General features: G+C 40.4%; 1 protein-coding gene across 1 annotated transcript in view; it reads left to right on the forward strand.

Annotated features, from left to right (window-relative positions):
* The window catches only part of EIF2A (eukaryotic translation initiation factor 2A), a 60,800-nt gene that overhangs the window by 28,412 nt on the left and 4,961 nt on the right, over nt 1-27,427 (forward strand). Inside the window, exons 5-12 of the mRNA XM_075861493.1 lie at nt 3,148-3,247; nt 3,992-4,074; nt 5,525-5,598; nt 7,786-7,930; nt 11,900-12,016; nt 15,178-15,749; nt 17,739-17,849; nt 20,217-20,333. Of these exons, the coding sequence (XP_075717608.1) occupies nt 3,148-3,247; nt 3,992-4,074; nt 5,525-5,598; nt 7,786-7,930; nt 11,900-12,016; nt 15,178-15,749; nt 17,739-17,849; nt 20,217-20,333 (1,319 nt within the window). The remainder of the gene's footprint in view (nt 1-3,147; nt 3,248-3,991; nt 4,075-5,524; nt 5,599-7,785; nt 7,931-11,899; nt 12,017-15,177; nt 15,750-17,738; nt 17,850-20,216; nt 20,334-27,427) is intronic.

A 27,427-nucleotide genomic window follows, 5' to 3' on the forward strand; every position in this document is an offset into this window, starting at 1 on the left:
TTGGACATCAATAGAAATTTTCCATTGACCTTTCTATAAATAATATTTTGTATAAGCATGACATTCTCTATCTCTGTACCTGACGATCATACAGAGAGGAGTGGTGCTACATAGATGATGCTAGTCTCTCTGCAGAAGATCCCTTCTATAGGAAGTCCCTTTTTCTGTGCCAACCACTCATTGCCTGACGTGGTGCTCCCTCTTTTTTTAAAAAGAGGTTCTTCCGCAACTGCAATGTGTACTATACAGCCGTTCCCCAGCTGCTGCAGGACAGACCAATCCACCTTCTGCAGACTATCTTTATGAAAGGATAAAGATATTTCTCATCAATAAATAACAAGTTAACAGGCTGCTCCCCTTTGCCCCTCAAACGGAAGTTCAGCAGCTGAGGTGACCGGTGAGCTGATCACTAGGAGTCTGGGCTGCTGAAACCCAGCTATCCGGGGCTGGCTTGGAAATGTGGACATTCCTGCAGCATGCAACGATAAAGGGAATATGTAGTATTGAACAGCGTCTATTCATATAATGGATGACCATGTAGTACATGGTTGTGCTGAGTACTCCAGAGTGAACCCCTGCCCCTTTATATGACAGCCATATGCCCTGATAGGACTTATGGACTGGGGTTGACTTGAAAAGACCCTTTTAACATTCTGAATGATCGAGGAGGACCCACCTTGCACCTACATTGCAGTGAAGAGACTGAACATTGAATATTAAAGAAAAGGATTGACGTCATTTGACATTACAGCTCATTTGGCTACCGGATACCTCTCTGCAGGGGACGGACACCTCCTTTCTCTGAATTAGTGTAGTACACCGCTTTGAACACCAACCAATCTGATTTTTATGGTATATCCAGTGGATTTACCATAAAATCTGCACAGAAAAACCCTCATAGGGGAAATCGAATGATTATTTTGGCTCTTAAAATAAAACCGCAGGTTTAACAAGTTGGGTTATGTTCACATATGCGTTGGAGGCTCCGTTTCAGATTTTGTCAAACTTGACCTCATACAGCGCTATTTCTCCTGTGGAAACAAAGGACACTTCGACGAATCCATTGGACTCCATTGTAAGACAATGGGGATCCGTAGAGCAGCGCTGGTATCCATCGGTTGACCGTCCCGGGATTGCGGCGTGGCTTCCGTTGTTAAGATGTAAACAGAGCCTTAGATTGGATGGTGTTTTGTGAAACCTTGCTTAGCATAACCTGGAAGTGTTATCTCTTGCTTGTTTTAGAACTAGTGTAAATATAAGGAATGAGCTTAGGAAAGGCTTTTCTGATCTCGCAGGACAAAATCCAATCCGGTCATTGGCCCTTAATGTATAGCTATGTGCATAGACATTGAGAATAAATTCTTGCCCCTACATCACATTGGGATTAGATTTGTTCTTTAATCTTTAACATTTAAAGGATATATAAACATTTTGCACTCAAAGGATCCAGCTGTTCTCAATTACATCTAAGTTCACATGGCTTGCGCTGCAGGTAAATGAAGCACTGAAGGTACGAACAAACCGGATGGGTACGCTGCATGAAGGTACACAGCCTATCTGTCCTGGAAGCCGCCCTGAATTCCGTCTGAAAAACTGCACCAAATTGTAGTGCAGTTTTTCATGCAGCATATCAGCTGTGGAAATCCTGCAGGAATAATAATAATAAAAAAAAAAAATGTTTATACTTCCCCCGGCCGTAGATATGGCGACACGTCCTTCTCTTCTGAGTGTAGCTCGGCCTCCTGAGATTATTCTTCTGCGCTCAGAATACAGGATCGCCTTGCTAGAACTATGGCCGGGATAAGTATAAATGTTTTTATTCATTTCAAATTCAAAATAGTTTTTTGTTTTCTCTCACTTAAGATTTTTGTGGCAGAATCGCAGCGTTTCCTTTGGAAAAGTCGCAACACATAGCACCCACCCAATTGAATTCAATAGGGAAAACCTGCAACAGAAGAGCAGCGATTCCGCAGCGTAACTTGATATGCTGCGGTTTCAAAAAACCATACCGCAGGTTAATTTAGGAATGATTTTTTAAAATTTATTTTTATTTTTTTCCCCACCGTGTGTGGATGAGATTTGTTCAAATCTCACCTACTCTGCTGCTACTGTAGTACTCTGTGGATTTTTCGCAAATGAAATCCGTTGTGGAAAAGCTGCAGTGTTTGCGCCTAGTGTGTTCCTACCCTGAAGCTGGCCAAACACATGGGATAAAAGTCGGACGAAAATGCAGATTTTGGCCGTCTATTGATTTAAAAATAAATGTAAACTATCATTTGCGATGGCCACTTCGGACTGTCTGACAAAAATGTGATCGGTCAGGATAGAAAAAAAATTCTGAAACTACATGTGTATGGCATGATTGGCCATTCGTTTACCAATTTGCACGAGGCCCCAGAGAGCCAGTTTTTAATGTTTTTTTAAACTGACCCTCTGATCTGTTAGTTTAGTCTCTTCTGTTGCTGGTGGAATCATTCGTATGAACGATCCCACAAACGCATCGCCGCTGATCACGGTCTTGTGTGTTTTTCCAGCTTTTCTGCCAGGTTTCCCAACAGATAACAGCTGATCGCTGAGGGTTCCAGCAGGAGGACACTTTGTAAACAGAATATTGTCAGTAGACCCTTCTTACAAGTAGGGATTGTCCAGAGTAGACCTCTTCGCATGTTCTGTCTGGGCTTGCTGACCAGCGCAACTCTAGAGCCGCGTATCTCAAGCACCCCCAGCAGGGCATGGTTTTAGGATATCAGACAGAGAGATCACCTGTGGGGATTTCTGATGCCCTGACAAGATCACATGTTCAATACTAAGGAGAACATGACCGGTTAGTGATACTTGAGGATTGGAGTTGCACATCACTGCTCTAGAAAGTATTCATTTGGCGTCACTACACTCCAAGCATTATGTGTAATAGAACCCATTGTCCCTCATTGGCTGTAGTATGGCAGTGGGTATGGATGTTTCTAAGCATTAAGCATCCGCCCCGATGTTGCTTCTAAGAATTACAGTAACTGTAGTTACTAAATACCCTGAACAAAAGATACACCACGTTCGTTGCCCATTCATTTTCCAGTTAAACCTCTGTCCACATGTCCTATTTCTTTGCTGGAATAAAAAAAACTTTAATCCTATCTTGTTTCATCTCAGCTGGAAAGGATGGCACGGCAGGAGTGCCCAACCTCCAGTTATATGACTTGAAAACTGGAAAATGTATGAAGTCATTCATCCAGAAAAAGATGGAGAACTGGTAAGTAGCTGAGTTTTACCTAATCTGTCATAAGAAATGAAGTGGAAAAGAGTATTACAAATTCCAGTGGTTTGTTGTGAGTATTCTCCACAAGAATGGGTTGAAATCAAAAGAAAACGAAATTGAAGCGATGATTCCAGTTGGGTCAGACTGGCAATAGGACCATCAGAGCTGAGCTTATTGTGAAGAGGTTCTGCTGCTTAGTCCTCCCCAAATGGAACTGTCTTTGCAAGGGAACCATAAAGTAAATTTAAATTGATGCATTACGTAGTGTCATTTAAACAAATGAGCATTCATGGATTTCAGTGGACCAGTCCTGATCCTCCTGGGCACGGAGCAGCACTTGACATGACCCTCAGACTTGGCTGATGAAGGGTACCCCCTTCTAATACCTGAGCATTTCCAAAGGATTATTTTGACCAAGTACTAGTTTTATTATAGGAAATAAAAATTGGTAGGATTTACACATTTCGGGAAATTAATCAAAACTAATACAAGGTAAAAGACCTCTCGGGAGAGGGGATTGTTTCCGTAGACCACTCCTCTATTCCATTTCACTAAACAAATTTGGGAAAAAAGCCATGAATGTGAACAAGCTCTTTAGCACAGTTCTGCCCATCATTAAACTCGTTATCTTCTCCATGTCCTAGAATGTCATCTGTTTCCTAAAGGTTCTTTTCAGTCTTCATTGGTTTGTTCTCTGTGCATGGTGGTCTTAGAATATCTATACAATATCTCCTCCAGGTCTCCTCGCTGGTCTGAAGATGAGAAGATTTGTGCCAGGAATGTAAATAACGAAGTGCACTTCTTTGAAAACAACAATTTTGGTATGGTAATGGTCATCGTATTATATAGTTGATGGCAGAAGGTTTGCGTTGTCTGACTATGGATTGACAATTTTCATAGCCTCATCCTTTTCCAAAGATTACTTCCAGTATCTACCACCTATTTTATTTTAGCATTGGGGGGCCCCCTATTCCAGTTATATTTAGAAAGTAAAACCCCCATTCCTTTGCATTGTTCTGTACCATCATCGAAAATCCACAACGAATATACCTTGTATGAATGTAAACTTAGGGGCTCAGGAGTGTTTTATACAAGCGAACGCATGTTCCATTCCCCTACTAAAGAATGTATTAATGACTATTAAAATATAAAAAACATTAAAAGTCAAATAAAATATTGCTATTCCCATTTATTACGTAAAATATTGTAAACAATAAAAAAATTAACATAATTCTTATGGCTGCGTCTGTATCGGTCCAAACTATTAAATGATCACTTTATTTACTTTAAAAAGTTATGGGTTTTAGAATATGGCAACAGAAAATAATTTTTTAAGTATTTTAATTTAGTTAAAGTAGTAAAACAAAACAAAAAAAGTGTGTGTGTATATATATATATATTTGGTAGTGTCATAATCGTACAGAATCGTGGAATAAGGTTAACCTGTTATTTTTACCGCATGGTGAACTTTGTAAGAATTAAACCCAAAATACGATAGAAAAAATTGCTGGTTTTTACATTGCACCCCACAATTTTTTGTTTTTTTACATTTGTTAATACATTATATGGTACATTAAATAGTGCCATTTAAAAATACAAGTCATCCTGCAAAAAACAAGCTGGAAAGGATTAAACAAAATGTTGCCGTTCGTAAATGTACCTTTAAATTCTAAAATTTTAACTAATATTCTGATATTGCTGCAAAATGAATAATAATTATCTCTCTTACCATATATAGTGACTTTATGTACTTGCTAAGATTCCTGCTGGGTTTTTTAAAGCTGGCCATACACTTTTTAGATAGCTATAGGGCCAAACGATTGTTAGGTCCACAGCTAGTCCTCTCTAACCCCCATACACATGCACGCTCAGCCGAGCGTTCTCCATATAGAGTAGGGAGAAAAATGCTCTGGCAGGAAAATATCTAATAACGAATGAAAGAATCAGGCATGTTGAAATTCCACATGCCCAACCCTTCTCTCCCCTGACATCATCTTCTGTCGGGAAAGAGTTGGGACGCCGCCATACGCTAGATTGTCGGCCGATATAAGCGGGTTCGGCAGACCTACATCTAATGTGTATGGCCAGCTTAAGATATGCAGACCGTTGCTCCTTCATTTACCAGTCCGAGTAGTGGCTGAAACAGCTGGCGCTGGTGTTCTATGTAATGATCTTTATGGGGTTGATTCTTTTGTTGCATAAACTATGCTGTCCAAACATAGAATTGTATTCAATGCATTTATCTTTCTATATATTTGTTATTTTTGCCAGATACTATTGCAAATAAATTGCACTTACAGAAAGTCAGCAGTTTTGAGTTGTCACCTGGAGAACATCCCTGCAAGGTACATGTCATTATATTCCATAAATATCTGAGTTTTTAGATCCCTAGACTTTCTAATGAATACTTGTGTGTATTGGAAATCTAAAATAAAAACAAAAACTAATCAATAATAACCTCTGCAAGTGACCAAATGAGTTGTTTCTGCGGAGCAAACAAGACTCCTCAGGATAAAAATTAAAACACATAAGATGAAAGATGGCTGTTTGTTCAAACATTCCACTTTGCGAAAAAAAAAATCAGAACAGGAATGAAGTTTAATGCCTGTTTTAATGGGTTTTCCAAACCTAAAGCATTGTTGACCTATCCATGTATGATCAGTGGGGGACCCTATCATCAGAACAAAGGGTTGCCCTTTTTCCAGGCACAGTGGCTCTTCCGTATGTGGTGCTGTGCCTGGTACTGCAGCTAAATCCCATTCACTTGAAGACTAGGACATCAATATGTTCGTCCCAGAAAATCTATTTTGTTGAAGTAAAGTTTTGCAATAAAATATACATTATATGTGGGGGTGGGGAGAGGCAGCATGGAAAAGGTTATGTAGAAGGGTGGGCGTATGATGCCAGGACATGAGTAATTTTATATTTGTTCTCTCTGTATGTCGTACAGAGAAGTTTTGGCTGCCTGATGCCAAGCGGAATACCTCTTTAAAGAGGACCAGTCACCTCTCCTGACATGTCTAATTTAGTAAATAATTGTATTTCCTAGGAAATAACAATTGTGGCGCATCTTTTCTTAGGACTCTATTTTAAGACCGTCCTCTGTTATGCCTCTTAGAAATTTGAGTAAACTGATAACTGAGTGTTACCAGTTCGGGGTGTGTCCCTACACAGACTGACAATGTCCAAACAGCACTGACAGAGTGAGGACTTATTCAAACGAACGTTAAAATAGTCCGTGTGATGCCCGGTTTTTTAATGGCCATCACCTGGTTGCATGTATTTCTATGGGGCTAGTCACACGGCCGTTGTTTTAATGGACCGTGTGAATGGGCTTTGAAAAAATAGGACATGTACTATTTTTTCAATTTTCACGGATCTCTCATAGACTCAAGTCTAAGAGGGGTCAGAGAATCCTGCACGGGTGCAAATCAGCCGTGAAGATGAAGACCGGCCGATTTGACACAGATTCGTCTGAATACCCTATGACAAAGGGATTGTTAACACCCAGTTGTCAATTTAAATTTCTAGGAGGAATAACAGAGGAATAGCACAACGAGTTCTAAGAAAATATGTTCCAGTATTGTTGTTTCATGGGGATTCAGTATTTATTAAAACAGACCTGTCAGGAGAAGTGACAAGTTCTCTTTAAGAAATGTTTAAATGCCAAAACACAAAAAGACATGTTTTGTAAAAGTATTATCCAACAGTCTGGTGCAAACACTAAGGCCTCATGCACACGACCGTAAAAACACCCGTTATTGCGGGTCGTAATTACGACCCGCAATAACGGGCCCATAGTCTTCTGTTAGTCACGGGCACCTTCTCGTTTTCTCACGGGAAGGTGCCCGTGCCGTTAAAAAAATAGAACATGTTCTATTTTTTCATTTTACGGGCCGTGCTCCTATGCTTTATAATGGGAGCACGGCTCGCAAAAGCGGCCGGCTGCTCGTGGCCGGACGTGCCCGCCCGTGCTCATAATTACGAGTCGTAATTACGAGCACGGTCGTGTGCATGAAGCCTAAGACAGGGGGGTGCATGTGTGGTCAGAACTAGATTACCATATTAGATGCTCCTGCTATTTGACGTAGTATCTGACTGCTGACGCTGAATTATCCTATTGGCCAATTGTCATTTCTCTAAAGAATAAATGTGATCTTACTTGTGGCTCCCGACATAGCCATTACTGATCTATACAAAATGTTTAACCTTTACAATTACAACTCTTTTAGTTTAGTCAGGAGAGGACTCGATAGGTCTTTGCTGGTCTATCTTTATCCACTCCTTTTTCACATGTGCAAACGGGCTGTACTCGAGATAAGTGATCTGGCTTTTTGGACTGAGAGTTTGCGCAACTTCTACTGCATTGGAGGTGTATTCATTCGCCATGCTGATCTTGGCCCATGGCTGGTTTGGTTCTTTTTTTCTATTTTTATTTTTTATTAATATTCATAGACTTTGACAAAGATCCAAAATTGTTAAGGAAAGTTGTTTTGGATCATCTGGCATATAACAATGTTTCTCTTTTCTAGGTAGCGGTATATGTTCCTGGAAGTAAAGGTGCCCCATCCTTTGTGAGGTTGTACCAGTATCCCAATTTCAGTGGCCCTCATGCTGCCCTTGCCAATAAAAGTTTTTTCAAAGCTGATAGAGTGACAATGTTGTGGAATTCAAAAGGTAACAAGCAAGACAAAGTTAAAAATCATATAGTTCATATTGCTCTGATGACTGTCAATAACTGGCATCACTGATCCCACGCCTTGTCATAGTGGATGTTCTCATGGGCAACAATGTAAACGATTGGCCAGATACAAATATCTTCTATCACTACTGGCATGATTTATCAGCATTTGGCCAAACCTGTGTGTGTTTTTCTGTGATAATCTTTTTATCTGTGTTGCCATTGTCTTTTTCTGTATATAAAAATTGTAAGGTATTTTAAAAACTGCATGCCTGTCCGTAAGCTGTCCACATACTAGAGATTTTGGACGGCAATAAGGCTAATTTCGGCCAGTTTCTCCTGACTGTCGGCTCCTCCTCGTGACACAAACTCATAGGACAGACTCTGACCGAAGGCAGATATCTGTGAAGAAGTTGATCTGTTGGCTTTTTTTCAGTCGTTATTGGGTGCAGTCCTTGGAAAATCATTTGAGCCAAATAACAGATCTGCATCTCATCAATAGAAACCTAGACCAGGCCACAGATTAAGGCAGAGATTGTGGTTTTGACTTATGGCATTGTCGTCTAAAACTACAACCTTCACAAACCAATCGTAAGCGAGAACGTCAAGTCCTTTTTAGAAAACTACTGTCTGAAATCACTAATGTATGGCCGGCTTCAGATTGTCGTATTTTCGTAGATAGTAAATGTACTCATTTGTCAAGCTAGTAGTTAAATAGGCTCAAATCTGTATAATTCCACTCCTCAGCCAGGAACTTACTATCACAACAAAGAAGAAAGTTCAAGTGTTTGGCTCATTTTGAGGCATGTTCGAAGTTAAATTTAAAATGAAAGAAGGAAGAATGGCAGAATAAACTTGTGTCATTTATGGTCTCCATTGCACATAAAGAGGTTATCCGGGTTATTAAACTTGATTGATGGCACCCCTGCCGATCAGCTGTTGGAATGGCCCGCTTCGCTCGTACCCCCACCAATCTCGTATTGATGGCCTATCCCAAGGATAGACCATCAGTTTTGAGAACCCCTTTAAGAATGCATAAGTCTAACAGTATCCACAGGATAAAACTTAGCAAAACACAGATGAAAAAAGACTTGGGAATATCCGAGTATAACCAACTGAATTGTTGAAATCCACTCCTTGTAGCTGCTGCCAAAGCAAAGATTCTGGGCTGCATCATGAGAGTATTAGACCTAATGGCCATTTTATTAGTTTACCTTTTAAGTACTGAGCAGGATCCCCCCTTCCCTTTTTGGCTTTAGAAAGGCCTGATATCTTTTTGGAACGGATTCAAAAGGTGGCAAAAACATTATACAGAGTATCTGGTCCACATTGACTTGATGGATGCACATTCAGGCTCTGCGAATTTGCCATCCCAACACATCCCAAATTATTTGTCATGTTCAAGAAGCCGACCTCTGGGGACCCGTGCTCTGTGACACGCGTGCTAGTGCATTATTCTGCTGAAAATAACCATTAGAAGATGGGTGGGCTGAGTCTATAGAAGCTTGTACATAGTCTGCAATTCTACTCCGGCAGGCTGTAAAGGATGCCCAATGAGTATTAAGAAATCCCTCCTCACACCCTTATGACGCCACCACCAGCCATTGCTGTCAAGATATGCTAGGCAGTATTTTTATTTTTTTCCCTCATAACTGTAGTTTTTTCTCTCTGTAGTTACTGTGCCTCTCATTTACTAATACATTGTTTTGCACCCGGAAATTGTACTTTTTATTGTTTGTCCTTTTGTGCACCATTCCCTAAAACTGTTGCTCATGAAAATCCCAGATGAGCAGTTTTAGATACTGAGTGTATACAAATAAGTCAGACAACACATTAAATATTGTGTACAGTTTAGGCTCCATATGCAGATGACTTTATCAAAATATATTCAAGAAATTTTGATGTTTAATTTGGAAAAAGACACTTTTAAGTGATGTAATTTCTATCATATCAAAGCTCAATTTAGAGGTCTAAGGCCTCATGCACACTTCAGTTTTTTTCCTTCAGGGTGCTATCCGTTTTTGTCACTGATAGCACCCTGAACCCATTAATTTCAATGGGGCCATGCACACTACAGTTTTTTTACGGTCCCGTTGCTCCGTTCCGATCCAAAGTAGAGCATGTCCTACTTTGGACCGGGATTCCGTGACCGTGAGGCCCATGCAAGTCAATGGGGCCGTCAAAAAAACTGAAGGCACACGGAAGGCATCCGTGTGCCGTCCGTGTGTGACGGAGCCGTTGCCTAGCAACCGCCGGGCGGGCAGAAAAACATTACAAAAATATTGCACTAATCGGCAGCCACGTGTCTCTATCAATAACTGATAGAGAAAAGAGGCTGCTGATTAAAAATTAAAATAAAAAGCAGTTCATAGGTACCCGGTCGTTGTCTTGGTGACGAGTCCCTCTTCCGCCTCCAGTCCGACCTTCTTTTGTGTCGCGGCAGCCTGTGATTGGCTGCAGAGGCCGCTGCTGCCTGTGATTGGCTGCAGAGGCCGCTGCTGCCTGTGATTGGCTGCAGAGGCCGCTGCTGCCTGTGATTGGCTGCAGAGGCCGCTGCTGCCTGTGATTGGCTGCAGAGGCCGCTGCTGCCTGTGATTGGCTGCAGAGGCCGCTGCTGCCTGTGATTGGCTGCAGAGGCCGCTGCTGCCTGGGATTGGCTGCAGAGGCCGCTGCTGCCTGGGATTGGCTGCAGAGGCGGTCACTTGGGATGAGTGCAGCCCATTAACTCTTTCAGCACCCTGGACAGTACCATGCTTGGCGCACGGAAACGGAAACACGGGAGTGCACACGGCCGCTAAAACAGGTTCACGGACCCGTCAAAAGCGGCCGTGAAAACGGTGATGGAAGTGTGCACGAGGCCTAAGGCGGTGTCCATAATGTTTAGAGGAAGACATAAACACTGTTTAGGCAGTTTTATCATCAGAAAAGTGGGTTTCACGGTGGAAGTAATGCTGGAACTCTGTACTTGAGCCTCTTCGTGATAAGAATTCACAGTGAGCTACTGATAGACTGGGCCTCCTTAGGGTCCTCTTACACGGCCCGATATTCGCTGTGAAAACGAGCGCCGATCAATGTGACGCTTCGCTGATCGGCGCTTGTTTGCTCCTTTCACAAGGAGCTATTATTGGGCATGTATGGGGACAAGCAATCATTACTACAATGGTTCATCCCTATAAATTTCTATCAAGTCGGCAACCCATCCCCTGTTTACACAAGTAGATGTGCTGCTGACAACAATAATATTTATTGCTGAAAAAACGACACGATCAGCCGATGAACGCTCGATTGCCCAATAATTTGCCCGTGTAATAGCGGCCTTTATGCTGTTTTATTCATTTCACCACACAAAATATATTTTTACATTTCCCAGTACATTATTTGATACATTACATGGTGCAATTAAAAATGACAACTTGTGCCACCAAAAAAAAAAAAGCCCTCATACGGCTATGTCAACGGAAAAATAAAAAAAGTTATGGCAGTCATGGGGAAATTAAAAATAGCTGCAGGGAGAAGGGGTTAAATGCTTATAGTCAGACCGTTTCTATGAATTCTTTTTGGCTGCGGTGTCTCTTTAAGGATATGGGTGCAGTTGGGATGCGACATTGATGTGTGTGCACATCACAACCAGATGGGCAGGTGATGCCATTGTGTAGTTTGGACCTAATGGTTCTAAAATTTGCTTGTTACACATAAATTCTACTTCATGAAACCATTAGTGTACAAGGACATTAGTAAAAGTCGTCCTGTACATGGTCGTCAGGATATGGTGAGAATTTGTTATTGCTGTGAATTGGTATACATTTCTACAGAGAACAGTTAACAGTTGTTTGATATGTTTTAGGTTAGAGATAGCTGTGACCGTAAAAGAGAACTGCGCTTCTTTTCTGCCAGGTGATTTCAGGCTCCAATGCTTTCACACGTCCTCTCCTTAAAACATGTCGTTATTTCCTGTTCTGTAACAGCCACTGCGGTACTAGTGACTGCCAGCACAGACGTGGACAAAACCGGAGCCTCGTATTATGGGGAGCAGACGCTGCATTACATTGCAGCCAATGGAGAAAGTGCTGCAGTACAATTACGTAAGTATAAAATCGCACGCGATATGCTGTCCAGTAATTTACATTTCAAACGTTTTTAGATACTCTAGGTCTCTTTCATAAAAACTGTTCTTACATAGCAACCAGTTCAGATAATTTTTCATTTTTTTAATCCTGTCCGCTAAAAAAAAAAAAGGCTGTAATCGGATTGGTTGCTATGAGCAACACTGGCACTTTTTCCTAGGTGACAGTCAAATAAGCTTGGCATTAAAGAGGCTCTGTCACCACATTATAAATGTCCTATCTCCTGCATAATGTGATCGGCGCTGTAATGTAGATAACAGCAGTGGTTTTTATTTTGAAAAACGATCATTTTTGAGCAAGTTATGAGCTAGTTTAGATTTATGCTAATGACTCTCAATGGACAACTGGTCGTGATTTTACTTTTTACCAACTGGGCGTTGTACAGAGAAGTGTATGAGGCTGACCAATCAGTGACCAATCAGCGTCATACACTTCTCATTGTTCCAGCCCAGCATGATCCACAGCACAGTGTGATTGTGCAGTGAAAGAAGTAAACACGCCCAGTTGCTAAAAACACAATACACGCCCAGTTGTCCATTAGAGATAAATATAAAATATTTTATATTGCATATATATAAAATAGCTCATAACTTGGCCAAAAATGATCGTTTAAAAATTTTTTTTTACTGTTCTCTACATTGCAGCGCCGATCACATGCAATAGGAGATAGGGATTTGATAATCTGGTGACAGAGCCTCTAAGTACAAAACGGCTTATGTCATCTTCCACGTTTTCAATGCAGCATTCACAGTGCTCACTATGTGCAACGTCTAGGTGACAGGGAGACCAACTTATACATTTGCTGTCACAAAGTACACGTGGCAATCACAAATGTTCTAAAGTGACTACAGTTGTTAGCAAAATGTATGCTTCAAGTGGATAGCACTAATAACTATTATATTGATTAAAAATAACTTTTCCATTGTGTGAGTATGCCAACCCTCCTGTAAATATTGAAACCTATTGTAGAGGGCAGTGCTGGCCAAATTTATCTGACATTCGCTTGCAGGTAGGTCATTCACTAATAATTTGGGTGCTGCCATTGTATAAAACCTTGTCCGGGCATAGGACATGATTTGTGCTCCATGGTGAACTAGGGTGGGGTACAATAAAGAAATACAAATTCCCCCAAAACACGAGCAACAACCTGATTATTTGAATCCTATAGAGTTGAAGTCATAAGGTTACATACACCTCAGCTACATTCATTAAAACGCAGTTTTTCACCATTCCTGACATTTAATCCCAGTACACATTCCCTCTTTTAGATCAGTTAGGATCACTACTATATTTCAAGAGTGTGTAATGTCAGAATAATACTAGACAATGATTTATTTCAGCTTTTACTTATTTCATCACATTACCAGTGGCTCAGGTCTTTACATGCACGTGGTTTGTATTCGGTAGCATTGACTTTACGTTGTCTAACTTGGGTGAAAAGTTATGGGTCGCCTTCCACAAGTTTCTCACATTAATTTGCTGGATTTTGACCCATTCCTGCTGACAGAACAGGTGTAGCAGAGTCAGGTTGGTTTGTAGATCTCCTTGCTTGCACACACTATTTCAGTTCTGCCCATACATTTTCTACGTGATTGAAGTCAGTGCTTTCTGATGGCCTCTCCATTACCTTCACTTTGTTGTCCTTAAGCCATTTTGCCACAACTTTGGAAGAATGCTCGGGGTCATTGTTCATTTTGAAGGCCCATTTGGCCCAAACTTTAATTCCCTGGCTGATGTATTGAGATTCTGATTCAATGTACACATATAATTTTCCTTCCTCATAATGCCATCTATTTTGTGAAGTGCACCAGTCCCTCTTGCAGAAAAGCACACCCACAACCTGCTACTGCCACCCCGTGCTTCATGGCTGGGATGGCGTTCCTTGGCTTGCAATCAAAGAGCTTACTTTTTGGAGAAATGTCCTCTGAAGTGCCGTGACCTTAATCTCATAGAAAATGTATAGCAGAACTGAAAAAATATGTGCGAGCAAATAGGCCTACAAACCTGACTCGGTTACGTCAGTTCTGCCAGGAGGAATGGGTCAAAATCCAGCAACTTATTATGAGAAGCGTGTGAAAGGCTACCAAAAACGTGTGACCCAAGGTAGACAATTTTAAATACAATGCTACCAAATACAAACCACGTGCATGTTCACTTTTGCGCCAGTGGAAGTGTGATGAATGAAATAAAAGCTCAAGTATTATTCTGCCATTTCGCATTCTGGAAATATAGTAGTGATTCTAACCGACCCAAGAGAGGGAAGGTGTACTAGGATTAAATGTCAGGAATTGGGAAAATTGATTTTTAATATATGTGGCTGAGGTGTATGTAACCTTATGACTTCAACTGTACATGTTCTGACACATACTGCAATCCAAAGGAGGAAAACCATAAATAAAATAAAATTGTCTTCTAAATGTGTCTCAGGAGGCACCAATTTTGTCAAGTTCAAGAAACAAAAGTTTGGGAAAGAGGCTTAGGTTACTTTGTCGCTGGCTAGGAGGTGGCATGCTTCAGAAGAGAGCTAGTGCCTGCAGAGTACTGCCACTCAAATATATATTTTTATGTATACGTTTTTAGATTGATATTCAATAAAATGTATACTATTTATATTGGTGGATTTAGGCTCGTTCTTCTATAGGTTGTATGGTTATACAATGTGAGTTTCCATCACTTATTACATGTGCAGCTTTAGGCTGTATGGGCCCACCCCCCAGTTTATTAGATTACTAGCAACATGTGATTCTTTTTTTTTTTTTTATATAATGGGGTGTGAGGCCTTGGCCGTCCTCTATATAGGTTGTGTGTAGACTCAAATATAGCGGCTGTAGCCAATAGTCTGGGTGATGCTCAAATTGCAGCACTTGTTTAACGTCAAGGCATTTTCATACGTCCTTAGCCATTAAAGGGTTAAATACTTACCTGACGTTGACCCACTATATGCCTGCAATATTTGAGCGCATTTCCCCTTCTTACTGTAAACACATATTTGACTGCATGTACTTTTGATTACATATTTTATGTTTGAGTTGTAGATCTGGTAAAACTGACAACTGTTTTCGTGCTTTTATTTAATTTTGTTTTACCGTTTTTGTTTTTTTAAAAATCCTCTTTTACAGCAAAAAATGGTCCAATTTATGATGTGGTATGGAACAAAAATGCAACGGAGTTCTGTGCGGTCTATGGTTTTATGCCTGCCAAAGCCACCATTTTTAACTTGAAATGTGATCCCATATTTGATTTTGGCACTGGTCCCCGGAATTATGCTTTCTACAGCCCGCAAGGACATATTTTGGTTTTGGCTGGTTTTGGTAACTTGAGAGGACAAATGGAAGTGTGGGATGTGAAAAATTACAAACTTATTTCAAAACCAACAGCTTCCGATGCCACGTTTTTTTCTTGGTGCCCTAATGGGGAACATATTGTTACTGCTACCTGTTCCCCAAGATTAAGAGTTGGAAATGGATATAAGATTTGGCACTACACAGGCTCTATATTATATAAATATGATGTGCCAAACAACACAGAACTGTGGCAGGTGTCCTGGCAGCCATTTGTTGATGGAGTCTTTCCTTCAAAACCCATTATGTACCAGCCTGTGCCAGGGGAAATCCCATCAGAGGAGAGCAAACCAGCCCAAGCATACAGACCACCTGCCCTAAGAAATAAGCCAGTGACCAGTTATAAACTGGTAAGTAAGCCTCGTCATAAACTTTCAAAGTTCACATAATGAACATAGAAACTAGAACAAAATGTGTGTTGATGTCCTTTCTAATGTTCCAGCACGGCAGACAATCTTCAAGTTGTATAATTAGCTGTAATATGATTTAGTTAGTGTTGGAAAAACTGGCATAAACTTTGAACTATAATGGAAAGAGAGAATTGTTTTGCCAAACCAAATACAAGATCAAGGTGATTTTAGATTTGTATTTACTGTAGCATTGAATGCTCTGTACGCAGTATTGCTTAAAGAGGACTTGTTGTGCTCCTATTTCTATCTTTTTAAAAAAAAAAAAGAAATACGAAAAAAAACAACCACATACCTCCCCTTACATACCTACAGTCCTTATTACCTTTAGCGCCTAATATGCTAATTTTGAGTAAAGGTACAAAGAGGAGGAGACCTCCTCTCTTCTTAGTAGGCGTTGCCTCCTGCATCACTGTGACCCTGTCCAATCAGAGTGGACAGCCTCACTGCAATGCAGAGGACCTGCTGATTCACAAGACTACGCCTGCCGAGGACACGATGTCAGGAAGAAAAGTTCATGTATTTACACCCCTGAGTCCTCATAGACTGTACAGACACACACACACACACACACACCTGACTATGACGTACATTCTACTACTGTCTTCCGATTTGTTTACATGAAGGAGACACAAAGTGATATGTAGTAACCAGTTACATCAAGCTCTCCGTTTTTTTTCCCATCACTGATTAGAAAATGAAAGAAGTGACCTGATTTGTTGCATTGGCAATTGCTCTCTTCTGAACTACTTTTTATACGTCTCTGCAAAGCGTATAATAAAACACTAATGAAGGAACCCTGCATTCTCCCAATATGCCATAAATGTTTTAAGCGGAAGTACCTCTTTAACCCATTCCTGCCCGTCTCGTGTAAATTAGAGCGCTAAATGGCACCGTCCGTCCCAGTGCCATTAGTGCATTCATTTACGTGACGCCTTGGATGACACTGCGCGCTCCTGTATGCAGTGCCATAGGCAGGGTCGTCTGTTGAAATGTACTGTGACAGGGAACTGAAATTTTGAGCAATCTGTCCCCAAATGCAGAATCAAATCAAATACAGGTTGAGAAGTACTGGCTCCCAGCGCCCTACATTTAAAGCGCGTGTCACACCGGGGTTGATGCAGAACGTGAAAAAATTAGAATTCGTTTTTTCCGTTTCTATCCATTTTTAAGCGATTGTACATTTAAATGAATGGCATCTACGTAACGCATGGATGGCTCTTGTCTACAAGAGGGGGAGCTGTTCTTACATGGTAACTCTTCATTCTGGCTGAATGACGTCTATATGCCCAAATAGGAGATATGGACAAGGGTCCTCTTTCTGAGTTTCCCTCTTCAAGACTTCAAGAGTAGTCCGCAAAGCAATTCAGCAAAGCAAATTAACATACTATGAACTTCAGTCTGTGTTCCAATAAAATGCAGTACCTGATTGTGGAGAATAATGTGTCCAGAGAAGATCTGTTTATTTCCTGCAGCTCCGTGTATGCTTATGGTAGATTGTGCACATGTCAAATACAAACAATTACAGAGAATCTGCATGGATGATCATACAGGGTGCATAAGTAAACTTCCAGAAACATCCACATTTCAGGGTAAAGCCCAGCCAGTTAATTTTTGCCTTAAAGAGCCGATGCCTCAACGTGTCACCAGATGTTCAGCAGATCCTATCATCATTTTAAATGGTAGCACATATACACTTATATTATAAGAAAGGATGAGACAACTGATATATATATATATATATATATATATATATATATATATATATATATATATATATATAGAGAGAGAGAGAGATAAGCCGTACTCTGCGTCAAATTCTTCTATATATCTATATTTAGTATTTTTTTCTTTTTTCATCTAGCAATTATACAATGTATTTGTTATGGATTTGGATTAGATCCCACATTCTGTTTTCTATGTTAATTTTAGCATGAAGAGGAACCTCCACAGAGCACAAAGCCACAGTCTGCTGACAAGCCTATGTCCAAAGCCGCTTTAAAGAACCAAAAGAAGAGAGAAGCAAAGAAAGCTGCTAAACAGGTATGCCAGGGCTTGTGTTTCTACTGTGGAAACAGGCACGAGTCCGGACTAAAAGAAATTAGACAAGTCACTTAAAGAATTACCATGCACATTGCTATTGCCAAACAGCATAAAATATGCGTGATGACAATACTCATGACATTGTTATAGTTGTTCCTTTCCTAGTAAAGGCTAGGTTCATGTCCTTTTGTTGTGTGTTCAGATGTATACCTTAAAGTGTAAATAAACCTTCAACAAACTTTTGACATGCCATAGGGATATGTCAGAAGTTTTGATCAGTGGGGGTCCGAGCACTGGGACCCCCACTGATCGTTCGAACGAAGTGGCAGAAGTGCTCGGGTGAGCGCTGAGCCGCTTAGTTTATGATCAGGTTTTTTCAGAAATCTGATGTAGCGGTGTACGGGTTCATAGACTTTCTAATGAGTCCGTACATTGTTACAAAAAGTCTTTGTTCACCTCTTTGCAACGTTTCAAGGCTTGAGTAAGCTCAATAGAGCTAGGCTGAAATATTGCTATCTATCTTATCTTCATTCCTCAACATTGAAATTGCAACACCAAGAAGTACAAGCCGTAAGATTATGCAAATTGAGGAAGTAGCAGGTGTCGCTAAGATCTGAAAATGATCACATTTTCAAGCACCTAGCTCCAATCTGTGGCTTGTGGAAGGGGCACAAAAGCCAGATTGAAAGCAGTCTTTTAGCCACAGGAAACCTCAAAAAGTGGTGTGGGATGATTGTGCGATGCCTCCTGTTCGTTGACGTGACAGTTATCGGAACTTGTCACAAAATGAGAGGAACAGAATCCTTGAACTCAGAGACCTTGGTTTATTACTCTGGCAGACCGCTGCACGCCTAGGCGGCGATGTCAGTACTGTTCCACATTTGTGCGCCGGAGGTTGGGAGAACAACAAGGAATGGGAATGACAGCAAGGGGTGCGCGGAGGGGAACCTCTGCACGGGCAGATCGTCTGATTGAAAGAATGGCACGTCGTGATCCATTCTGTACTGCAAGTGAAATTGGACGTCACATCCCACATCTAGGGCGGAAACCAGTGTTAGAACAAACCATTAGAAGACGTTTGCACGACATTGGTCTACAAGCCAGATGTTCAGCTACAGGTGTTCCGTTGACCACACGCCACCGCTCTCAAAGGCTCATCATGGTGCACAGCATGATGGCAATGGATGCTGGAAAGGAGGTCTATCCTCTTCAGCGATGAGTCCCGCTTCTGTCTCGGACACAATAATAGCCGGAGATTGGTCTGGAGACTATGTGGGCAACGCCAGGAAGAGGCTTTCACAAGGGAACCTGACACCGGTCCTACTCCCGGGATTATGGTGTGGATTGTCATAATGTACGGTAGCCGGACCCCTCTAGTCTTCATTTCAGGTACACTAACTGTTCGGCATTACATTGATTTGTTCTTGGAACCAGTGGTACGGCCATTTCTCCAAAGTGTCCCCGAAGCCGACAACACCAGGCTGTAAGTTGCTCGTGGCCTAAACGTGCTAACATGGCCTGCCGCGTCTCCGAACTTGTCTCCCATCGAGCACATCTGGGACGTCATTGGTCGGCAATTGCATAGGCAGCTGCCAGCAGCCAATATTGATGATTTGCGTGCCCAAGTGCAATCAGTGTGGCATAACATTCTTCTGACAACCATTAATAATCTCACTGATAGCATGCCAAGGCGTGTAAGTGTGTATATATCTGTGCGCGGCGCTCATACTCGATACTGAATAAATCAAGATGTTTGGAATATTTTGTATCCATGTTTTTATCATTTAATATCATTAACATGTCTATAGATCCTGTGATTTACACAATTCCAAAACTGTTCTTTCTTTGTGTTGCAAATTCAATGTTGAGGAGTACATGCATATATATAAAAAATGGGTGCAACTTTTTTTTTTTCTTCAGCCGAATCCAGATGTATACTGTTCAAACATATGCAGACGTTTGGCCCTATGTTTGGATACACTAGTCATTGACTTACATTATAAAAAACATATCTTAACGTACGTACTTTTTTGAGATGCTGCAGCCCACGTTTTTCAATACAGTCTTAAAAAGTTATTCAAACTTTTGGCATAAGTCTGTCGCATAGAAGTCTATGGATACTGTACAGTGTTTTTGGGTTTTGTTTTTTCCTCCAGATGTATACTGTAAACTGTATGAAAAATGTGGTGTAAATGAAAGGCTATGTAAACCTTTGAACAATTTTATTAATAAAAAAAACAATTTAAAAGTTGCTTCAAACACCATGATACAGTGTTTTTTTTATATATAAAAAAAAGTTTTACATAGCCTTAAAGCCTAAGAAAGGGGGCTTTTTAAAAAAAATAAAAAAAAAATTTTTTATTCTAGGATGCCAAAGCAGATGAACTGTCCGAACCAGACTTGCAGGTTAGCCAGAACATTGCCCTGGACGCTGTAACAACTGGAGACCCTGAGACTGATAAAAAGATCAAGAACCTGAAAAAGGTGAGAATGGAATGGCATTGATTCCTCAGGAAAGATTTTCTGGAAGCTCAAGCTTGACATGTGTGGTATCATTTCCCATCAATGTACATTGTATTCTTACTTATTATACATTGCTTTAAAAAGGTATTTGACCCTCACTCAATTTTTTTCTAATGTCACATTCAAATGTTTCAGATCATCCGACAAATTTTAATATAAGATAAAGGCAACACACGTAAACACAAATGCAGCTTTTAAGTAGTCTTTCCATTTATTGAGGATAGAGATTTATTTAAAACCTATATCACCCATGTGAAATAAAATTGCCCCCCCCCCCCAAACCTATTAGCTGGTTGTGCCACCCTTGACAGGAACGACTGTAATCAAATGTTTAATATAACTTGTGATGAGTCTCTTACATTGATGTGGAGGAATTTGTTCCAACTCTTCTTTGCAGAATTGTTTTAATTCGGCTACATTGGGGGGTTTTCGAGGATGAACTGCACGTTTAAGTTCTTGCCACAGCATCTCAATGGGATTCAAATGAGGACTGACTCGGCCTCTCCAGAAACTTAAAGGCTATAGACACCTTTTGAGGGCATTTTTTTTATTTTTTTAAATCGATTAGTCAGTGAGTTTAGTGTAACTTTGTAATTCGTTTTTATTAAAAAATGGTTTTACTTTGGAGATACAGCTGTAATGTATTCTCTATACAGAGCAGCTGTAGCTCTTGTTTTACACTGAATCCGTCAGTCCAGCGGACCTGACAGATTCAGTGTTGGTGGGTTCTGCGGCGGTCCGTGACACACAGGATTCACCTGTAATAGAGCACATCTAAGTTATGAACTTGGATGTGATGGATTACAGGTGGATCCTGCGTGTCAGAGACACATAGGACACGCCGATACTGAACCTGTCAGATCCGTGGGACTGACTGATCCAGTGTAAAACGTAAAACCGCTGCTGTGTATAGAGAATACAGAACCAGCTGTATCTCCAAAAGTAAAACCATTTAAAAAAAAAAAACGAATTACAAAGTTACACTAAACTCACTGACTAATCTATTTATTAATTTAAAAAAATGCCCTCAAAGGTTTACATAGTCTTTAATTTAGTTTATTCTCAGCCGTTCAGAAGTGGACTTGCTTGTGTGCTTCAGATCATTGTCCTGCTGCATAATCCAACTGCGCTTGAGCTTTAGGTCATGAATTGAAGGGCGGACAATCCCCTTCAGGATTTTCTGATAGAGAGCAGAATTCTTATGGTGGAATGCGGTGTAAGGTTCACACCAAATGTAACACGACACATTTTCTTCTATAAAGCTCCACCTTTTGACTTCAGTTTACAGAATATTATCCCGAAAGTCTTGGCGGTCATCTAGATGTTTTTTTGCCAAATGCGAAACCAGTCTTTGAGGGTTTTTGTGGTCAGCAGTGGTTTGCACCTTGCAACTGTGCCATTTTTGCCTAGTGTCTTTCTTAACGTGGAATAGTGTACATTGACCTTAACTAAAGAAAAGTGCGGCCTGCAGTTGTTTTAGATGAGAAGTTTGATTATCTGAAACATTCAAGTGTGACAAATATGTAAAAATAGAAGAAATTGGGAGAAATACTTTTTAGCATTGATTAGCATCAAAATAAGAACGTGATGAGTTGGTTTAATTCGGAATGACCTATGACCATGTGTTTCACTTAAATTAAATGCATTATTAAGTGCATTAGTATTTGGATAAGATGTGTTGCAGACTAAGTTTACTAATCCAGCTATGCGCACACAGTGCAAACTTAGAGGCTCTGTCACCACATTATAAGTGCCCTATCTTCTACATAATCTGATTGGCGCTGTAATGTAGATCACAGCAGTGTTTTTTATTTAGAAAAACGATCAATTTTGACCAAGTTATGACCCATTTTATATTTATTCTAATTACATTCTTAATAGTCAACTGGGCGTGTTTTTACTTGTTGACCAAGTGGGCGTTGTAAGGAGAAGTGTATGAGGCTGACCAATCAGTGACCAATCAGCGTCATACACTTCTCTCCATTCATGTACTCAGACATCGTGATCTTGCTAGATCACGATGTGCTGTCACTTACTCACACATTAACTTTACTGAAGTGTCTTGAGAGTGAATGAGTTAGTACAGAAAAATAGTGAGGGGATGGCGGCGCTCCTCCGAGGCTATTATGAGGTGGTGAAGTGTAGATCGCCGGCTGCCACCCACTGCAGTCCCTAGATGCTAAATCCTTAGTACCTGGGACAAGGTAGGAGTCAGAAGGTAGGAAGAAAAATGCATCTACGTCTTTTGACATCGGCATTTTTTCAACAGTATTATAAACATTTTTTTTACGCCTTCTAATCACAAATATTGAAAAACTTAATCTCTATCCCAAAACGTTCCTCTATGGAGGGATAACATGGTGAAAAGAGGATCACTATGGAAAGAGACACAGATGCCCCGCAACTAAACAGCAGGTTGCATCCTGCAGAGCACGTACAAACAAACAAAATGTCTTTATTTGTTAAAATACTTTTTGCTCACATATGTGAAAGAATATAAAATATTATCATACTATGGCAACACTTTAACACATTAACCGCTTCCCGACCGCCCACTGTATATTCACGTCGGCACTTGCTGGGCTCTGTGCAGTGCCGACGTGAATTCACGGTGGGTGTTAAAAGCACGATCCGGGTGTCTCAGAGTAGCGCTGACACCCAGATCGCGCTGTTATCACCTGCCTCTGGTACCGGAGATATGATCGGGACCTGATTAGTTCAGGTCCCGGTCATGTGATCGCAGGGAAAGTGTGTTGTAGCAACGAACTGGAAAGTTTGTTGCTATAACACACTGGAAAGTTTGTTGCTACAACAAACTTTCCCGGGGACCGATTGCTGGTGCTGCAGTCGGTTATAAGGCAGAACCGGGGGCCATATAACAGCCCCCGGGTCTGCCATGCACAGCAGCCTAAGAGAACCAGCCGGAGGCAGGTTCTCATAAGCTTCCTGTCAGTGTGACTCTCAGCGTCACACTGACAGTTTATAATACGTTACACTACCTAGGTAGTGTAATGTATTATAGCAGCGATCAGTGCTGCCAGGCTTCAAGTATAAAGTAATAAAAAAGTTTTATAAAAGTGTAAAAACAAGTTATAAAAGTTACAAAAAAAAAGAGTGCTTTTTTTTCCTATAATAAGTCTTTTATTATAGGGAAAAAATGAAAATGTTAAAAAAAAAGTACACATATTTGGTATCACCGCGTTCGTAACGACCCAAACTATAAAACTATATTATTATTTTTCCCGCACGGTGAACACCGCAAAAAAAATAATTAAAAAACAATGTCAGAATCACTTTTTTTTGGTCATCAACCCTCCCAAAATATAGAATAAAAAGTGATCAAAAAGTCGCATGTACCCCAAAATAATACCAATAAAAACTACAACCCGTCCCGCAAAAAACAAGCCCTTACACCGCTTTTTTGACGGAAAAATATAAAATTATGACTCTCAGACTATGGTGACACAAAAAATAAATAATTTTATCAAAGTGATTTTATTGCGCAATCGCCACAAAACATAAAAAACCTATATACATATGGTATCGCCGTAATCGTACCGACCCGCAGAATAAAGTAAAATGTCATTTATACCGCACAGTGAATACTGTAAAAAAAAAAAATACAAAAAACATTGTTAGAATTTATGTTTCTTTGTCACTTTGCTTCCAAAAAAATCTAATAAAAAGTGATAAAAAAAAATCACATGTACCCTAAAATGATACTAATGAAAAGTACAGATTGTCCCGCAACAAATAAGCCCTCACACGGCTCCGTTGGAGAAAAAATAAAAAAGTTCTGCCTCTCAGAATATGGCGATGCAAAATGTGCAGAGTGTTCCAAAAGCGGATAGGATCGGGCGCCATTTATCAGTGCGACACCGGCCACATATCTGCGAATTATTATTTATGTACCCCATTATTATACCCTCTTATTATGCCCTGATGTACTCCGCACAGATTACATATACCCCCACATCATAACTGAAATACCAGCAAAACCCCAAACAGAACAGTTACCAAGCAAAATCTGCGCTCCAAAAGCCAAATGGTGTTCCCTCCCTTCTGAGCCCCACAGCGTGCCCTAACACCAGCTTACGTCCACATATATGATATTTTATATCCGGGAGAACCCGCTCAACATTGTATGAGGTATTTGTCTTCAGTGGCACAAACTGGGCACAATATATTGTGCATTAAAATGGCATATCAGTGGAAAATTTTAATTTTCACTTTGCACCATCCGCTGCGCATTAACGCCTTGGCGCACCACGACTTAATAGCATGTCGTGGTGCGAGGGGTTATTTATGGAGCGGGCTCATGCGCTGTGCACGCTCCATATTCTGCAGGTGTCAGCTGTGTATTACAGCTGACACCCGGGACTAACGGACAGGAACAGCGATCGCGCTGTTACAGGAGCCTGTAAAATGACATTATACTGAAATACATTAGTATTGCAGTGTATTGTACCAGCGACCTAATGATCGCTCGTTCCAGTCCCCTAAAGGGACTTTTGGGAGGTTTCCACTGTTTTGGTACCTCAGTGGCTTTGCATATGCGACATGACACCCGAAAACCATTCCAGCTAAATTTGAGCTCCAAAAGCCAAATATTGTTCCTTCCCTCCTGAGTCCTGCCGTGGGTCCAAACAGCAGTTTATTACCACATATGGCGTATTGCTGTAATCGGGACAAATTGCTTTACAAATTTTGGGGTAATTTTTCTCCTTTATTCTTTTTAAAAATTAAACATTTCTATGTTTTTTCAGAAAAAAGTAGATTTTCATTTTCACGGCCTAATTCCACTAAATTCAGCAAAAAAACTGTGGGGTCAAAATGCTAACTATACCCCTAGAACAATTCCTTGAGGGGTGTAGTCTTCAAAATGGGGTCAGTTTTGGCGGATTCCACTGTTTTGCTTACTCCAGGGCGTTGCAAACGCGACATGGAACTGAAAACCAATCCAGCAAAATCTGCGCTTCAAAATCCAAATGGCGCTCCTTCCCTTCTGAGCTCTGCCGTGGGTCCAAACAGCAGTTTAGTACCACATATGGGGTATTGGCGTAATCGGGAGAAGTAGCTTTACAAGTTCTGGGGTGCTTTTTAATCTTTATTCCTTGCAAATATTATTTTTTTATATATTTTTTCAGAAAAAAAGTAGATTTTCACTTTCACAGACAAACTCCAATAAATATAGCAAAATACCTGTGGGGTCAAGATGCTAACTATACCCCTAGATAAATTCCTTGAGGTGTGTAGTTTCCAAAACCGTCTCACTTTTGTGGGATTTCCACTGTTTTGGCACCACAAGACCTCTTCAAACCTGACATGGTGCCGAAAATATATCCTAAAAAAAGGAGGCCACAAAATCCACTAGGTGCTCCTTTGCTTCTGAGGCCGGTATTTCAGTCCATTATCACACTAGAGCCACATGTGGGATATTTCTAAAAACTGCAGAATCTGGGCAATAAATATTGAGTTGCATTTCTCGGGTAAAACCTTCTGTGTTACAGAAAAAAATGTATTACAAATGAATTTCAGCAAAAAAAATAAAATTTGTAAATTTCACCTCTACTTTGCTTTAATTCCTGTGAAGCGCCTAATGGGTTAAGAAACTTTCTGAATGCTATTTTGAATACTTTGAGGGGTGCAGTTTTTAATATGGGGTGATTTATGGGGGTCTATCTAGTACATAAGGCCCTCAAAGCCACTTCAGAACTGAACTGGTCCCTGTAAAAATAGCCTTTTGAAATTTTCTTGAAAACGTGAGAAATTGCTGCTAAAGTTCTAAACGTTGTAACGTCCTAGAAAAATAAAATAATGTTCAAAAAACTATGCAAATATAAAGTAGACATATGGAATATATAAAATAGTAACTATTTTGTGTGGTATTACTATCTGTTTTACAAGCAGATACATTTAAAATGAGAAAAATCATAATTTTTGCAAATTTTCTCAACATTTTGGTGTTTTTCACAAATAAGCAATGAATTTATTGACCAAATTTTTCCACTAACATAAAGTACAATATGTCACGAGAAAACAATCTCAGAATCGCTTGGATAGGCAAAAGCATTCCGGAGTTATTACCACATAAAGAGACACATGTCAGATTTGAGAAAATGGGGCTGGTCATGAAGGTCAAAATGAGCTCGGTCTTGAAAGGGTTAAAGTATAACAACTCAATAACGGCTTTGAGAAAAAGGTGCATGAGAATCTATGTGAAAAACATGATGCTAGAACAGAATATACACAATCATGAATAAATGTATAAGAACACATGTGAATATGTGTGAACAGCATGTATTGTTTGTATAAACCATGATGTTTTCATTTTGAAGCCACGAAGGGATTTTCATCCCGTAACGGCTATTAACAATTTGAATGTAAATTGAAGTGTTGTGCACCGGTCTTTTTACTGCATATATATGTGCACACTACACGTGCAACTATTGTATACTGACCTGACGAAGGGACCAGTCCGGTCCAGAAACGCGTCGTCCTCACAATAAAAGATCTCCTAGATCCTACCCACTTGACTCCGTTCCTGATCCTCTTCAGCCTGGCACCGATGCCGTAATTACACTGCATTTTTCTTCCTACCATTAGTGCTGACTTCACTGGCCATAACACAACTTTAAGTAAAACTATTAATCGCACTATGTAGATGCCCCTTCACTTCCTGTGGACCCAAAGGCATTTAAAGAGGCTCTGTCACCAGATTTTGCAACCCCTCTCTGCTATTGCAGCAGATCGGCGCTGCAATGTAGATAAGAGTAACGTTTTTATTTTTAAAAAACGAGCATTTTTGGCCAAGTTATGACCATTTTTGTATTTATGCAAATGAGGCTTGCAAAAGTACAACTGGGCGTGTTTAAAGTAAAAGTCCAAATGGGCGTGTATTATGTGCGTACATCGGGGCGTTTTTACAACTTTTACTAGCTGGGCGTTCTGACGAGAAGTATCATCCACTTCTCTTCAGAACGCCCAGCTTCTGGCAGTGCAGATCTGTGACGTCACTCACAGGTCCTGCATCGTGTCGGACGAGCGAGGACACA

This window comes from Rhinoderma darwinii, chromosome 4 (assembly GCF_050947455.1).
Source record: "Rhinoderma darwinii isolate aRhiDar2 chromosome 4, aRhiDar2.hap1, whole genome shotgun sequence".
In the NCBI taxonomy this organism is placed as follows: Eukaryota; Metazoa; Chordata; class Amphibia; order Anura; family Rhinodermatidae; genus Rhinoderma; species Rhinoderma darwinii.